Source organism: Nyctereutes procyonoides, unplaced genomic scaffold (assembly GCF_905146905.1).
Source record: "Nyctereutes procyonoides isolate TBG_1078 unplaced genomic scaffold, NYPRO_anot_genome, whole genome shotgun sequence".
NCBI lineage: Eukaryota > Metazoa > Chordata > Mammalia > Carnivora > Canidae > Nyctereutes > Nyctereutes procyonoides.
This window is the reverse complement of record NW_026575024.1, coordinates 23,691,847-23,708,293: the sequence shown is the minus strand read 5'-3', so window position 1 is coordinate 23,708,293 and position 16,447 is coordinate 23,691,847. Positions and strand designations below refer to the sequence as shown.

General features: G+C 46.0%; 1 protein-coding gene across 1 annotated transcript in view; it reads left to right on the top strand.

Moving 5' to 3' along the window:
- The first annotated feature begins 504 nt into the window (after positions 1-504).
- The window catches only part of MMP24 (matrix metallopeptidase 24), a 46,529-nt gene continuing 30,586 nt past the window's right edge, over positions 505-16,447 (top strand). The window contains exons 1-2 of the mRNA XM_055344448.1: positions 505-620; positions 3,347-3,935. Coding sequence (XP_055200423.1) covers positions 505-620; positions 3,347-3,935 — 705 coding nt within the window. The remainder of the gene's footprint in view (positions 621-3,346; positions 3,936-16,447) is intronic.

Below are 16,447 nucleotides of genomic sequence, written 5' to 3'. Positions count from 1 at the left end.
TTTGCACTCTATAATAGCAAATTTCTGGTCATCCAAGGCCCATCTCACCTCCTGCCATCTCTAGACAACTAGCTGTTCCCTCCTCTTTATTTTCATAATACTTTTCTTTTCTCTTATACACATATCATGCTATCTTCTTGCTATCTATATAAGTGTCTATCTCCCCAGTTGACTATCTTTCTAAAAAAGGCAACTGTAACCTAATCTTTATATCCCCAGCTCAGCTAGCACCCAAAAGATACTTAATAAATATGTGTTGAATAAAGAAATAAGATGGGAGGTGAAGGGAGGAGGGACCTAGTTTCCCTATGGCAAGCTCTGGTACTGGTATAATGCATCCTGACAAAATGATCAAAATCTAAGTTTCTCCTAACATCTGCTCAGTTAACTATATAGTTTACAAAGTGAATCCCGACCATTTGTGGAGTCCTCCTAATAAAGCAGAGAGGGAAGGGTCACTAGTTTTACTTTACAAATGAGGAAACTGAGGCTTAAAGAGATTAAATGACTTGCCCAAAGGTGCACTACAAACTGCTGACAGCCAATACTGAATCCAGGTATCTGACTCTAAGTCCTGTGCCTTTTCCACGAGAAAAGGAAAAAGAGCAGTCAGTGCCCAAGTGAGTCCATCTTACAGTGTTACTCTGAAGCCTCTAAACCTCCTCTTGGGCTGGTTTCACAATGGTCTCTAGACCTTTTCTACTAGAGATCCATCTTAGGCTATTTTAGGATTACATTCTATAAGCATCCATTTGCTTATACCAATCTCTTCCTTCTTTATCATTAATTACCTACTGCCACCCATGTCTACCATCCTTGATATCCAGTATGAATGTAGTATTTCCTCCTGAAATGTACCCTCTCCCAAAGATTCCAACGCTGAGTAATTTGTTGCTCTTTCTTTAATGTTTCCATAACACTTCTTTCCCATCTCTGTCATAATTTAGCATGAAATCACATGCCTAGTTATGTCCCTATCTCCCTGCTAGACTGCGAGCAGGAAAGTCAATGGTGTGTATGCAGTCTTCAATCTCTGTGATTTCCCTGATACTGCCAAGCCCTCTTCATCTCCTTGAAATGCTCCTCCCTGTTCCCTTATACTCCACAACCCCAGTTGCTCAGTCTTGAGCACTCTTTAGACTGAATATATATGTCTTAACACAGGGTCTGCAGCCTTTTGCTTTTTTTTCTCCAATCTTTCAGTTTCAACTATCATATTGACTTTGAGGTTTCTAAAATATCCATTCTCCACTCTCATCTGAACTCATTCCTATACCCATCTCAGGGATCTTATGGTCGCCTCAGTCTCAGCAAGCCTAAAACTCTTTGCCATCTTCCTCCTTATGATACCTCCATTTCTGTGAAGACACTACCATCTTCCTGGACTTGTCATCACTCCAAACTCCTTTCCTCCTTTTTGGTCCAGTATCTCTTAAATCTCTTCCCCCATTCTATCCTAGAAAAAAATGTGTTCTGAGGTCAGATTGCTTTCCTCTGCTCTCCCACTTAGGAATTATGCAAATTTGGCACTTATTCAGAGCCTCTATCTCCTTATTCTAGATTGGAGGTAATAATAGTATTTGTTTCATAGGGTTTGTTTATGAGGATTAAGTGAGCTATAACACAGTAAAGGGCTTAGCCCAATGTTTGGTATATACTAGGCATTTAATAAATGTTAATTATTACTGTCATCATTATTTCTTTATATCTAAACTATTGTAGTCATCCCCAACTTATTTCTCTGCTTCCTCTGGTCATTATTCTGTACACTGGAAAGGGCACTAATATTTAGGGACATTTATTAAATACCAAGCACATCATCTTTAGAGCAACCTTATGAAGCAATATCAGCATCACTTTGTAAAAGTGGAACAGAGCCAATATTTGTACATAGGTCTGATTCTTTTTTTATTTTATTTTATTTTATTTTATTTTATTTTATTTTATTTTATTTTATTTTATTTTATTTATTTATGATAGGCACACAGTGAGAGAGAGAGGCAGAGACATAGGCAGAGGGAGAAGCAGGCTCCATGCACCGGGAGCCCGACGTGGGATTCGATCCGGGTCTCCAGGATCGCGCCCTGGGCCAAAGGCAGGCGCCAAACCACTGCGCCACCCAGGGATCCCATAGGTCTGATTCTAAAGCTTCTTCCCTCTCCATGTCTCCAAATGACCAGGTAACCACAAAGCACCATTTTCCACACACCATCCTGCTTGCTTTCTTTCTTTCTTTTAAAGATGTTAATTTATTTATTTTAAAGATGTTAATTTATTTATGCATGAAAAACACAGAGAGAGGCAGAGACACAGGCAGAGGGAGAAGCAGGCTCCATGCAGGGATCCTGATGTAGGACTCGATCCGGAGACTCCAGGATCACACCCTGGGTGGAAGGCAGGCGCTAAACCACTGAGCCACGGAGGGATCCCCACCATCCTGCTTTAAAAAGCCTTCAACCACCGCCAGCCCCATTTTTCTTGCCAAATTCATTATCCTAGAATTCATAGTCTTCTACTTCCTTGACTTCCCTAGCACTTTCCTATAGGATCCCTGTGCTCCAGGGAAATTATCTACTGCCCCAGACACATCCGGAACAGGGTCATCCTCCTACCTGACAGGACCTCACCATTCCCTTTTACTTATTTAAATCCAGCCTTTCCTCAAGGCCTGGCTAGAGTCCCTCCACCCCAGTGGTAACACCTGTCCTGACTTCCCTGTCCCCCATCACATGTGTCCTGACCCCTGGAGCACCTGCTTGTATCCTTTTAGACACTTGGTGTTTGCTGCCCTTGTGTTTCTTTGCACTTATGTTTTCTCACCAAGCTATAAATCTCTACACTTCAGGAAATCAGTCTTTTTTTTTTTTTTTTTAAGTCCCAAGTAGCCCAGAGCCCTACGTATATATAGAAAGTGTTCGATACATATGGGTTGTTTTGGATGAAAGATGATCTTCCCAACTAGTTGATCTCTCTCCAACTGAGGGGGGCGGTGAGAGATTGAGCTTCACCTTAATTTCACCTAATGTCTCCCCGGGCTGCTCCCCCCAAACACCCCTCAAATCTATTCCTCAATCCCACCCCCCCACCCCTGCCCTCCTTTCAAGACCACCCTCCCAGGCTCTCTCCTCCGGGGCCACCGCCCTCCCCCGCCTCGGTTACCCAGGGCGTCTGCTCAGTCCCCTCCCCCAGGGCTGTCTCCCAGACCCCCCTCCTCCAGGGCCCCCCCTCAGACTGTCCCTCAGGGCTAGTCTTTTGGCCTGGGACCCCCAACCCAGTATATCTCCCTCGGAGCCATCGCGTAGTTCTCGCTCCGGGACTGCTTTTTAGCCTCTTCCCCCTCCCTCAGGGCTGCCTTCAGACCCCTGCTCCGTTCCCACCCCTTCGGACCCTCCCTCCCGAGCTGTGCTTTGGGCCGCTGCGACCCCTCCCCCGCGCCGCTCCCCGGCCGGTGCCCCAGGGCTGGCCTGGAGCCGCCGCCCCCGCGGTCCGGCCCGGGCGCTGCCCCGGTGCCCCCGGCCGCCCCCCGCCGGGGCGGGGCGCGCGGAGGCGGGGGCGCGCTGGCGGCCGAGGCGGCGGCGGCGGCGGCGAAGACAGGCGGGCCGGGCGCGTGTCCGCGGCGCCGTGACTCGGCGGCTCCGCAGCGGCTGCAGCGGGAGGACCCGGCCGGAGCCGCCGCCGCCGCCGCCGCCGCCGCCGCCGCCATCGCAGCCGGGCGGCCGGGCCCCGCCGCGGGGATGCCGAGGAGCCGGGGCGGCCGCGCCGCGCCGGGGCCGCCGCCGCCGGGCCGTGCCCCGCGCTGGAGCCGCTGGCGGGTCCCCGGGCGGCTGCTGCTGCTGCTGCCCGCGCTCTGCTGCCTCCCGGGCGCCGCGCGGGCGGCGGCGGCGGCGGCGGCGGCGGCGCGGGCGGCCGAGGCGGAGGCGCCCTTCGCCGGGCAGGTGGGGCTGGCGCGCGGGGCCGGGGCGCGGGGCGCGGGGCCTCCGGGCAGGGCGGGGGGCGGCGCCGGGGCCGGGCCTGGGCCGGGCCGGGCCGCGCCTGCAGCCGGGGGCGCGGAGGTGGCGCGCGGGGTCCGCGCCGGGGGCCGGGCCGGGGGTTGCCCGCGGCAGGGGCCGGGAAGGGCCGCGGGGCCGGGAGCTGCTTCAGCACCACGGACAGGGGCGGCGGGCGGGGGCGGAGCCGGAGGGTCGGGATTGTTGTGGCGGTGGGGCGTGTGGCCTGCATGACTATGTGTGAGGGAAACCGTACGACGCCTCGGAGTAAATAGTAAGCGCAGCCAGTACGTTGTGGGCTGGGAGAAGAAACCAAGGATGTTCAAGCTGGAGAAGGGAGGCTGGGGGGTGGGGGACGGGAGGGCGGGGGAAGGACTCGATCGCTGCGATCACTGTCTTCGTATCTGAAGGGCTGTCACGTGGAGGAAGGATAGACTCGCTCCGAGTGGCCCCACAGGGCAGAATTAGGGTCAACGGGGGTGGGGGTAGGGGTTGCAAGAAGACAAATGTCAGCTGAAAATTACAAGTTTGTAACAATCAGAGCTGCTCAACCAGCTTAGGAGGCGGTGAGCTGCTCATCACTGGCATGTGCAAGCAAAACCTCCGGGAGGGGCTTGGATGGATACATGCATAATACCTGCATGGTTACACGCATAATAACAACAACAATGCCAGCTAGCATTTACAGAGCACTCACTATGAGCCAGGTCTGGTGCTATGATTTATGTTAATAATTTCATTTCATCCTCATGACTACTCTATGATCCCCCTTTACAGGTGAGGATACGCACTCAGAGAACTTCAGTAACTTGCCCAAGGTCACACAGCTATGGAGCCATGGAGTTGGAATTCTAGCCTAGACAGGCTTACTCTAGTCACCACATATTTAACCATGACGCTATTCTATATCACAGAGGAGGGGCTTGGGGGGCAGTAGGACTAGATCATTTTTCTGGTCTCTTCCAACCTGGAGGTCTGCAATTCTAATACATGATAAGTAGTAAGTTAGGACAGAGTTCTTTGCTGAGGAAAATTAGTGATTGCCTCAGTTATCCTGAGAGATGGAGTGCATTTGTTGAAGCAGGCAGTCTGTTCAGAAGATTATGCCAGAACAGGGATTCTTAATTGGGCATGGGACTCAGGGGGCCTGAAATTTTGTGCAAGATTGTGTTTATGCATGCATATGTATATTTCTAGGAGAGAATACCTATATTTCTTCAGATTGTCAAACGGGTACATGATCCCAAAAAATTAAGGGGTGTAAAAAGTCTCTTTTGCCCCAGTTGGTAGTTGTCTTTCAAAGATCTTATCATTGCTGGTTGACTTTTAGTGGAAACTTTCTCTCGCCTGTTTGGGTTTTCAGCTTTATTATATCTCAAAGTAATGTGTTTCATAAGTTTATACCCTATAAAATGCCAGATTCCCTTAGTCTTCCTGAGTGCAACGGGTGAGGTAGGAAGACCCTGGCCTGGACTTTAGGAGGCCTGGGCTTTATTCTGACCTTGCCCCCTGGTGGCTTCTTGACCTTCGGCCATTTCCTTGCCTTCTCTAGGCTTGAATTCTATCATCTCTGATGTAAAGAGATAGGGCTAGTTGATCTTAACTCTGAAACCCTTTTATTCCTGTGATATTTCAAGCATTAAGAGGAGGCTATTTGCTTAAGTATGTCAGGATGTGGAGGAAAGGTTATGTATACCCACACCTTATTCTTATCAGCTTTACAGGCTTTGATTATTCCACCTCTCTTAGCCTTTGTCTTTTCATGCTTGAGCTTCCCCCCTATGACCAGCCACCCATAGAAAAGCCACATTCATCCTCTGGGTCATTGTAGTTGCCTTTTTTTAGATATCCTTGGGCCCTAGTTTTCAATAGATGTAAACCTGACCACTGTCCCAGATGTGGGACTCTGTAGTCTTGCACAAAGGAAGGATGATTTCTTCTTTGGTTTTGAGGTCCATTCCCGCTTCTGTCTATATCTTTGTCAGCCTTCCTGACCCGGACACGTTAGGACACTGCCTTTAGGAAACAATCTGCAGTAGCTCTCCGATCCCTTTCCTGTGTCAAAACTGATAGCCTGGAACCCAACACCCTGTACGTGGATTATTTTTATCAGAGTGCATTACCTTACGTTTCCTCACATTGATGTTTATCTACCATTTTGCATCCCACTCAGTATCTTCCTTCGATTCTCTCTCCTTTGGCAGAGCATTTCTCTACCTGAAAAGGTTTAAGATGATCTGCAGTTTTGAAATTTTCACTTTGCTCTACTTCTGGATCACTTATAAAAAATTTAAATCAGACAAGTCCCAGCATGGTCTCCTGGGGCCCCCTGAACTCTTAATTTCCTTTCATTCCGAGAAGTGACCTTTTATTTCTATTGTTTCCTATCTCCAAGTGACCTGATTTAAAAAAAAAAAAAAAAAAAAAAACCTTAATTCCATGATGACTCCATTTTCAATGTCTAATATATTGTCCAAAAATTTCTAAAAGATAGAAGAATATATCCACTGCTGCTCTCAACAATTTGCACCTAATTATCCCTTCATTGAATACTAATGGCTCACATGATTGAAACCTTACAGAAATATGGTTGCTTTTCAGCCAGCAGATAATGTTTAACTGCTCTTGCTGTTTTTTTTTTTTTTTTAAGTCCTCTGGAGCCTGAACCCACACAACCTCCTCTCTAGAAGGCTGCCTTTCCCACTGCTCATAGGTACACATTCTTACTCCAGACAAGTTTGTCTCTCCTTTATCCTAAGACAAATTACCCATGGTTCTCTGCACATCCACATGCCATTTGTACCTGTACCTCCACACATCCATCTGTGACCTTTCCTTACAGTTTCATCCCAATCCCACTTCTTTAGGAAACTCCCTGACTTCTCTAGTTATTTATTCCTCTCTCTTTAGGGCAACACTTTGAAGCAGCCCCAGCCAGTTTGCCATTTAATTTTTTTTTTAATACGTAAACATTATTTGGGAGGAAAAGTTGCAGTTCTTAGGCAGGGCCTAAAAACATCTTATGTTTTTACATATAACACAATCCCCAATGCTCATCGTCAATTATTCAATGAGCATCTGGTGATTCTACTCTTTATCCCTTGTGCCAAAAAGTTACATGAATCTTTAATGGATGCTTATGGACAGGTGGGTCTTAAGGTCCCTTCTAAAAAGCTTCTTAGATATAGGACTCATTGCCCACCTGTCCTTCCTTCATTGGAAATAGAGGTGGCAAAAAAAAAAAAGGGGGGGGGGAATAGAGGTGGCAGTGATCCCACAATTTCACCCTTGAAAACCTGCTCAGTAGGTTGTCATCTAGTGGTAGTGACATACTAAAAGGAGGAACCAAGGGGTGGCCATGATCTTAGAGGTCACCAAATAAGCACATACTAGTACTTAATAGACATTTCTTGAATTACCATGAGTTACCCAAGGACTCTAAATCTAATAGTAGATGATTCAGAACTTGAAACTTTTCCCTGGTCTCCTGACTTCTTAGTTGAAAGCATTTTCACTATCTTTGGCTTTTGATTTTATATCTCTGATCTAACATTACCAAAAGACAAAATAAAAAAAAATCCCCACCTCATTCAGTCTGTTTTCTCCTTTGCATTCTTGAGTCTTTCTTTTGTATTTTGCATATTAGGGGACCCCACTGATTCTCTAATTGGCTTTCTGTGTTTGGTTTATTTAAAGCATCCCTTTCTCTTATTATTAGCTGAGTAGAATATCTCACAAATAGTGTTTTGGTCCTCCTTTTTTCCAATGCGATTCTGAGGAAGGTCAGTACAGAGAGAAAGAGACAAGCTGATCAGCATGGGTCACACAAATATTGTAGTATGACGCCTGGATGGAAGGCATCATGGACTCCTACCCTCTAGACCAGTTTTGAGGGATCTGCTGTAGGTGGAGAGCATTCTTTGGTTTGTACCTATAGTCAAGACAAGTTAGAGCCCCGATGTGTCTAGCAGTGGAGCAGGTCCATTAAGAAACACTAACAGATTCCTACACCAAACATTTCTTTCAATATGACCATGGCCTCCCAGGATAGGTTCATTCTTGTCTGGAAAAAAAACCAAAATTCTCACTTTTAGGAAGTTCTCCGTTTTACCTAACCTGAATCTCATCTGCTGCTTTTTAATTTTTTTTAATTTATTTATGATAGTCACAGAGAGAGAGAGAGAGAGAGAGGCAGAGACACAGGCAGAGGGAGAAGCAGGCTCCATGCACCGGGAGCCCGACGTGGGATTCGATCTCGGGTCTCCAGGATCGCGCCCTGGGCCAAAGGCAGGCGCCAAACCGCTGCGCCACCCAGGGATCCCATCTGCTGCTTTTTAAATTCATTTCTCTTATTATTATTGTGGTTTTTCCTATTACTTTAACAGTCTCATAACTGAATCTGAAAGGTGCTTTGCACTTTGCAGATGCTGTCATATGTGTGGCCCCACTTGATCCTGGCAACACCACGAGTAAGATAGGGAAAATATTGTCCTCATTTATACATGAGCAAATAGAGACTCAGTGAAATTATGTGACCTATCCACATCTTGCCCAGGGACCCACATGTAGCTAATAAAGAGGCTAGGACTAGAAGCTGGATTTTCTGTCCTTAGTCTGCATGCTTGTTCTAGATTACTGCAATACCTTTGTTGCCAATCTTTCCCACTTTCAGGGTTGTCCCACTTGTCCTTGAAAGGGGTAGTTTCAGGGCAAAGAAAACTAATTATAACTGTACTAAAGAGACTGATCTTCAGACATGCCTAGCCTTATCATATGGTATAGTTTGAACTCAAAATGAAAGGAACCGGTTCTTAATAGACTGCAGCCAGTATCTCCTCAGTATCTGGAACAGCCCTTGGCACATTCTAAATATTTTAAAATTGATTTTATTGTCTGTGCCCCCACCAGCTTCTCTCAATCATGCTTCATACACAAAAGTCAGTGCCTTTTTTTGAAGAACAAATGAATGCATGCTAGAGGCGTAAATGAGGGCTGAGGAGCACCATGTGGGGAGGAGATTAAGCTCTCAGAGAATGTTGTAGGAAGAAGGCTGATATTAAAGATGAACCGTTGAGGGAAGAGAAGGACAGACAATGGTGAGGGAACAGTCCAGACAAAAGGAAAACCACGAACCAAAGCTGCACAAAAGTGCATGGCATGTTCAGGAAACAGCAGATAACTTGATGTGCCCGAGGCATCGCGTTACTTGCTATTTCCAGTAAGAGTGTATGAGAAGAGGCTGGACAGGGAGGCTGAGAGCAGATTGTGAAACTGGCTTTTGTCCAGAGGCTGAGGGGAGTCATTAAAGGTTTCTGAGCAGAAAAGTGACCTGCTCGGAGCCGGGTAGAGAGGTGGAGGGACTGAGGCCCGTTCCTGAGCCAGCTGGGTGCTGGCTCCTGCCCACATGCCTTTAGCTTTTTCCGAGCATAACTTAGATCTGCGTACCTGTCTTAGGGAATTGTGTCTGTATGTATAGAAGTTGCAAACCCCAGCTCCAGCTCCCTCCCCAACTGAGAGATTTTGGAACAAAGCTTTTGGTTTCTCTGGACCTCAGGATTGATTCCATCCACATCCTTTGCTAGTTTTCCTTCATCATTATTCCATGCATTCATTTTAAAAGGCAACTTTGAACTACGCTTTAATGACATATACAAAACGGCAAAGCCATATATATAAAGGCAACATTTTCTCAAAGATCATATGGGCTGTTATAACAAAGTAGATAAACAGGCACTGTTATTAATAATATTTGTTAGCCATAATAATTTTAAAACTCAATTCTGTACCATACACACTCATGGGCACACTGTTCTCTGTGCCCCAAAAGCTCTGGGCCAGAGAGATAGGGGTCATCTGCCAGCCCTTCCTCATCTCACCTGCCTCAACAGAATCAATGACCAAGCCCCAGCGGTCCCTCCTCCTGCACAGATCTTCTGTGCATCCACTTCTCTCTACCTCCACGTCCTCCTTCATAGTCTGAACTTCTATTTTATCCCATCTAGACTTCAGAAATTTCCCACCTGCTCAGCCTCTCTTGCCTGCCTCTAATCCTTCCTCAAATGGCAGCCAGAGTGACCTTTTAAAAATAAATCCACCCAGGGGTCAGTTATCTCCAAAGCAAATGTGGCCAGAGCTAAGATTTAACAAAGCTGGTTGACGATTATCTAAGATATGTTTTATTATTTTTATGCCTTTCTGAGTGCTGGAAGTATTTAATAAAAAAAATTTTTTTTTTAAATCTGATCATGCTACTCTCACACTCACCTCGCTTAAAATGGCTTTTAGGATGAAGACTAGCTACTATTACTCCTCTACTACCACTTCCTCCTTTTGATTCTTATTATGGGAAATCTCAAACACCCATGAAAGTAGAATGAACGGTATTATGAACCCCCTTTTATCTGGCACCCACCAAGCTGCCTAAAAAGGCCTGTGAGGGCCTACATGACTGAATCCTTTCCATTTTGCTAGCTTCTTTCTACATATGGCACCTTCTAACTCAAGTCTGGCCACCTTGGCCTTCTTCCTCTTTTTCTAATGGGTAGGCTCCTTCCCATCTCAGGAATTCAATAAGACATTCTTTCTCCTGGGGTGCTCGTTCTTACACCTTCACCTAGTTCTCTTCTGCTCAAACACATGTTCTCCACTGAGGTATGACATCCTCAGGGAGGCTGTCCCTGACATCACAGCCTGGATCTCCTGTCAAATGCATCCACAATGTCTTCTCTTTCTCCTTCATTCCACTCAGTGAAACACTGAGTCTTTCAGGGTCTGTCTCCCTCACCAGGCTGTAAGTCACAGAGTTAGTGGGGCCCCCAGGCAGGTAAAACAGTATTTACAATGTAATGTGAAAGACAGCGTGAGTGAGGGGTGCCTAGAGTGCCACTGGGAGCCCAGAGGAAGACCTCACATACCCTGGATAGTCCTCCCAGATGAAGTGGCAATCAAGTTGCATTTTGAAGGATATTTAATAGTTCATCTTGGAGAGGCCATGTGGGAAAGGCATTCTATGGAGAAGGACAGAAAGAGGCACAGAATGTGTGTAGTCAACACAAGTAGATCATCAGCAGCTACAGGGGGAGTCTTTGGGGTGGGCACTCAAAGGGTAGGGCATGCATGACAGAAGATAAGGCTAGAAAGGTACATACTGTTGTTGTTGGGTCAGACTGTGAAGCTTGTTGAGTTCTGTGCTAAGGAGCCTGGATTTCAAACTGACAGCAAGGAACCAGAGACAGTCTCCATGCTCAATTCAATCAAGTTGAAATTACTATATATTTTATTCTCTATATAATTATTTAGGGGTTATCTACTTCAGCATCTGCCTGCTACAGTTGAAAAACAGGCCTGACCATAATCTTTATTTTCCCTCTTCCCTTTTCTCAACTCATCAGTATGTCAAACCCCAAGGGACAGAAAACTCTGGCAGATTGGCAGGAAGGCCCTGGAACGGGTGAGGAAGGTGAGGCCTCCTCCTTCCTCAGAGAGTGAATAAGAGCAGGGCCCCTCTCCTGGCCTTGGGAGGAGGCCTCCTCAGAATTGGAAAACTTGGACAACCCAGTGCTGATCCAAAACCCCAAATGTGCCATCTCCTTGGGTATGGTGATTGTCTGGCTTGTGGTGGCCTCCTGGGAATGGGCCAAAGACATGGAGCAGAGCGCCAGGGAGTTCCCGCTAGTGCACTTACCACCCACTCAAGAGCTGGTGGCAGCCAAGAGGCAACGCTGCACCATTAAGGTGTTTGTCAAGAAGCTAAGCTGGGCATTGTGGGCGATCCTGAGCGCCCTTTTTAGACTGGCTGTAAGTGCAAAAACAACAACAACAACAACAAAAAAAAAAAAACCCAAAAACAGACAGTGCTTGGAGGCAAATCAGAGCCAGCGTGGAGGGTGTAGCATGACAGAGAGAACCCTCCCTAGGAGGCAGGGATGCTAGCTCCATTTCCTCCATCAACTTGCTCTGTGGTTTTTGGATAAAAGTCATTTCTCCCTTCATGTTTTATCTTGCTCTTCTGCAAAACAAGTGTATTAAATCAGATAGTTTCAAAGTATGTTGACCAGTACATTTTCTAGATACCTGAATGGTTAAACCTTCAAGTTTGAAATTTTAAAAAATTAGTTGTAACCAAGGTCGGCTCAGAGGCCAGGCTAGGACCTCAGTTGTATGGGTGGAGAAGGAAACAGGGCTCTGGTGAGATAGGAGCTGGGGGATTGACTTGATGGTAGGGGCTGATCTCTGAGGCATCACCATTCCATGACTGGGCTAGCAGCAGTGCCAAGGATGGTGGTCCATCTCTGGCCAGAGTATGGAAGCCAGAAGACAGACAACAATATTGTGAGAATGCCTGCTACCAGCCAGAATTTGCTAAATGCTTCGCATTCGTGTTTTCATTTCCTATTGCTGCTGAAACAAATTCCCACAAACTTGGTGGCTTGTAACAGAGATTTCTCATCTTCTGGAGGTGAGAAGTCTGAAACAGGACTTACCAGAACTAAAAGCAAGGTCTCTGGAGGGCTGGCTTCCTTCTGGAGGCTCAAGAGGGAACTTGTACCTGGCCTTTCTCAGCTTTTTGAGGCTGCCCATATTCCTCGGCTGGCAGCCCCTTCCAGCACGATGCCACTCTGACTCTTGCTTCTGTCGGCTTCTCTCCTTCTCTGACCACGACCCTCTAGCCTCCCTCTTACAAGGAAGCTTGTGATTACATTGAGCCCACTTGGATAATCTAGGATACTGTCCCCACCTGAAGATCCTTACGTTCATCACATCTGTAAAGACTCCTTTGCCATGTGAGGTTACATAGTCATGGGGTCCAGGGATGAGGATGTAGCCATCTCTGGAGGGCCATTATTTTACCTACCACAGTGCATCATCTCACTGGATCCTCCTTACAAGCCTTCTCTTATCATCCTCTGTTTAACAAATGAAGAAAATGAACCTTAAAGAAGTGAGGTCATTTGTTCAAGGACGCTCAGCTGGAAAGAGCAAAGTTAGGTAATACTTGGCGTGTAGTGATATCTTGGCCCCAAGTGACCTATCTTTTCAGATAGGATTCTACCCAACTCCCAGGTGTGCGGGTACTAGATTCTCACTCTCTGGAGAAGACTGAGAACCAGGCAAGGAATCTGAGACCTTGAGAAACAGATTAGAGTCCTAGCAATCTCAGCTTAGGATCTACCCTGTCTGGTAGACAGGGAAACCAAGGCAAAAACCCAGATGTGAGGACTGAACTAACAATGGATGGGGAAGGATGATCTTAGACCACTCTTGATGTCAATATACAACAACACAATGGAATCTCAATGTTGGGGTGCTGATGAACCCTGAAGTTAGGATTAGCCTGGAGATGTCAGGTGAAGAACCCAGAGATGATGGCAGAGCCAAGTCACAGAGAGCAGGTCCTGGCTATTGAGCTAATTTTAATAGAAGGCTTTTATAAATGGGTGACATGCTTCCTGCCTTGGTACATTAGAGGTGATAGTGCACACAGCATGCCCATTCCTTCCTGGCACAAGGTCATCACTCCTGACAATGATGGGTCCTTACTGCAGTGGTTCTACACTTTAGCAGGCAACTGAGTCACCTTAGGTGTTCATGTTTTAAAATGCAGATTCCCAGTTTCCAGCCTCACACTGGTTTTGTAGGGTCTACGTTCGGAGCTGGGAATATGCACTTTTATTTATTTTATTTTTATAAATTTATTTTTTATTGGTGTTCAATTTGCCAACATATAAAATAACACCCAGTGCTCATCTCATCAAGTGCCCACCTCAATGCCTGTAACCCAGTCACCCCCACCCCCCGCCCACCTCCACTTCCACTACCCCTAGTTCGTTTCCCAGAGTTAGGAGTCTTTCATGTTCTGTCTCCCTTTCTGATATTTCCCACTCATTTTTTTCTCCTTTCCCCTTTATTCCCTTTCACTATTTTTTTTAGGAATATGCACTTTTAACAAGCTCCCTGAATCCTGCAATGCTGACAGCCCATGACACACAAGAACTGTACACTGAGGGACACAGCCTTGGTGATGAGGCTACATACAGTGAGGTGTTTAGAGTTGCTTGTCATCTACTAGGAAGACAATAGTAATTATTATTGCTATCTTTTACGGAGGACTTAATACCACATATTGTTATTTTGTCTCCAGAACCACTCCATGAGGCACATGCTAATGACATGATGCAGATGGAAAAAGTAAGCAGAAGGGAGGTTGAATAATTTGCCTAAGGTCATGTAACAAGAAAATGGAAGAATTAGGATTTGAACTGAGTAGAGTTTGTCCCGAAAGCATACATTCTTAACCATGATCCTACATGTCCTCTCGAGCTGCCTTACTCCTCACTGCTCAGCAGTCAAGGCCATTTCTGTCTACCTGCCCAGATGAGGAAACCAGCTCACTCTGATCCTCAACCTGGAAGACTACTGACTGATGCCTTGTGCTTGCCCTAAAACAAAATATAGCGTTGAACGGACCCTTAGAGAATAGTCAAGGCAGCTCTATGTGGAAATCTTTTTATAGTAGTGTTTGCCCTCTCCCTGAACACTTCCACTCATTTTCATTCAATAAATATGTATCCAAGCCAGGCCTTGTGCTAGGTGTAGGGGTACTGTAGTGAAGACAGACTATGGGCCCTGCCCTCTGGCACTGTGTAGTCAATAAAAGGAGACCAGTTAACAGCATGTGATGACAACATTGCATGATAAGAACTGTGATAAGTAAGGGGTCAAAGAAGGCCTCCCCAGGGAGAGGAGTGTGATTCAGATAGAACAATGTATGGAAGTATCTGGAAGATTGGAACACAGAGTGCCAGGTGGGGAATGGTAAAAGAGGTGGCAGGAGTAGTCAGGGACCAAGTCACTAAGGCTCTTGTTTCTTAAAAATCACTTTACTGAGGTATAATTGACACCCAAAAAGCTGTACATATTTAATGTAGGCAGCTTAACAAGTTTGAAGATAAACACCCATGAAACCATCACCACAATCTATGCCATAAACAAATCCATCCCCTCCAGAGATTTCCTCCTGTCCTCATTATTTGTTATTATTATTTTGTGCTAAGAACACTTAAGATCTGCCCTCTTAGCAAATTTTTAAAGTATATCATTAACTATAGGCACTACGCTGTATAGTAGTAGATCTCTAGAACTTATTAATCTTGAGAAACATTGCACCCTTTCACTATACCTCTGGTTCCCTCTCCCTGGAAAGCTCTTGATGGAAAGCCCTTGAAGACTTGTGGGTAATGACACTTTCTATTCACTGGGCCACCTTCCCTGACCATCCTTTATAAAATGGTTGTCTTATCCCTCTTAGCTCCTCAACCTCTTTTATTTTTCATAGCACTTATTGCCCCATGGCTCTTCCACTAGACTGTAACTAGAAATTAACAAGAGTGTTTTTGTTTGCTGTTCTATCCCAGAGCCAAAACACAAGCACTGTGTACCAGGCACTGTGTACATAGTAGTAGGTCCTTGAATATTTGAATGAATGAATGAACGGAGCCCATCTGATGTTTAGGAAGTAGAACCAATAGTTCTTTGGTAAAAGATGGATGTGGGCTGTGAAGGAGAGGGTAGAGTCATGGGTCATATGAGGCTTCTGGTTGGATAACTGGGTACGTGGTGGTGCTCTGGCACCTGGGTCATGGCAGAAGGGTATGGAGCTCACTAAGATGTGAGATAAGACATCACTCTTTAGGACTGTGAGGTGTAGGATATCCTGGGAGGGGAAAGAGGTGCCTGTCTAAGTTGTCCAACAATATGGAATGCCTGGTTTCAAACACATCTGGGTTTGAATCCTGCAACTTATTAGCTTTGTGACTCTGAATGATTACTTCTCTGAACTTGTTTCCTCATCTGCAAATTGGGGGGATTCCTATCTTGTGGGGTCATTGCATTCTAGAGTGCCAGTGCAATGATAGTATATAGTTGGCATTCTAATACAGGTATATAGTTGGCATTCTAATTATAGCAGCAATGGTAATAGCTGCTATAATCATTGCTGCTATAATTATAACACTTTTGTTTAAAAGTTGTTTCCTATCATGAGTCAAGATCTATGTCCTATAATCTCCTGTGCTGGTTTGCCCTCTGTGTCAACCAGAATAAATCTCCTTCATCCGTAGTCAGTTGGCTTTACGAAGACTGGCATGTCCCCTGCCGTTCCTCCTTCTCCAGCCTTAACATCCCTCATTCTTCCCTCCTAGGACAGGGTTCACATGAGTGGTTCCTTCATTCTCCCAGCCACTCTCCCTTAGTCACACTCCTGTTCGTCACTGTCCTTCTGCATATACAGCCTCTAGGATGGGACTTGGACCTACTATGAGTGTTGAGGTCATGCCTTGTTCCTGTTACTCAGTCATCATCTTAGATTATGACCTCAGCTACCCAGATTCTTTGATTAGGGTCTTTTATTCTTTCTTCCTCATTCTTGCTCATGCTTCCAAATTTAGCGCTTCTTGCCTGGT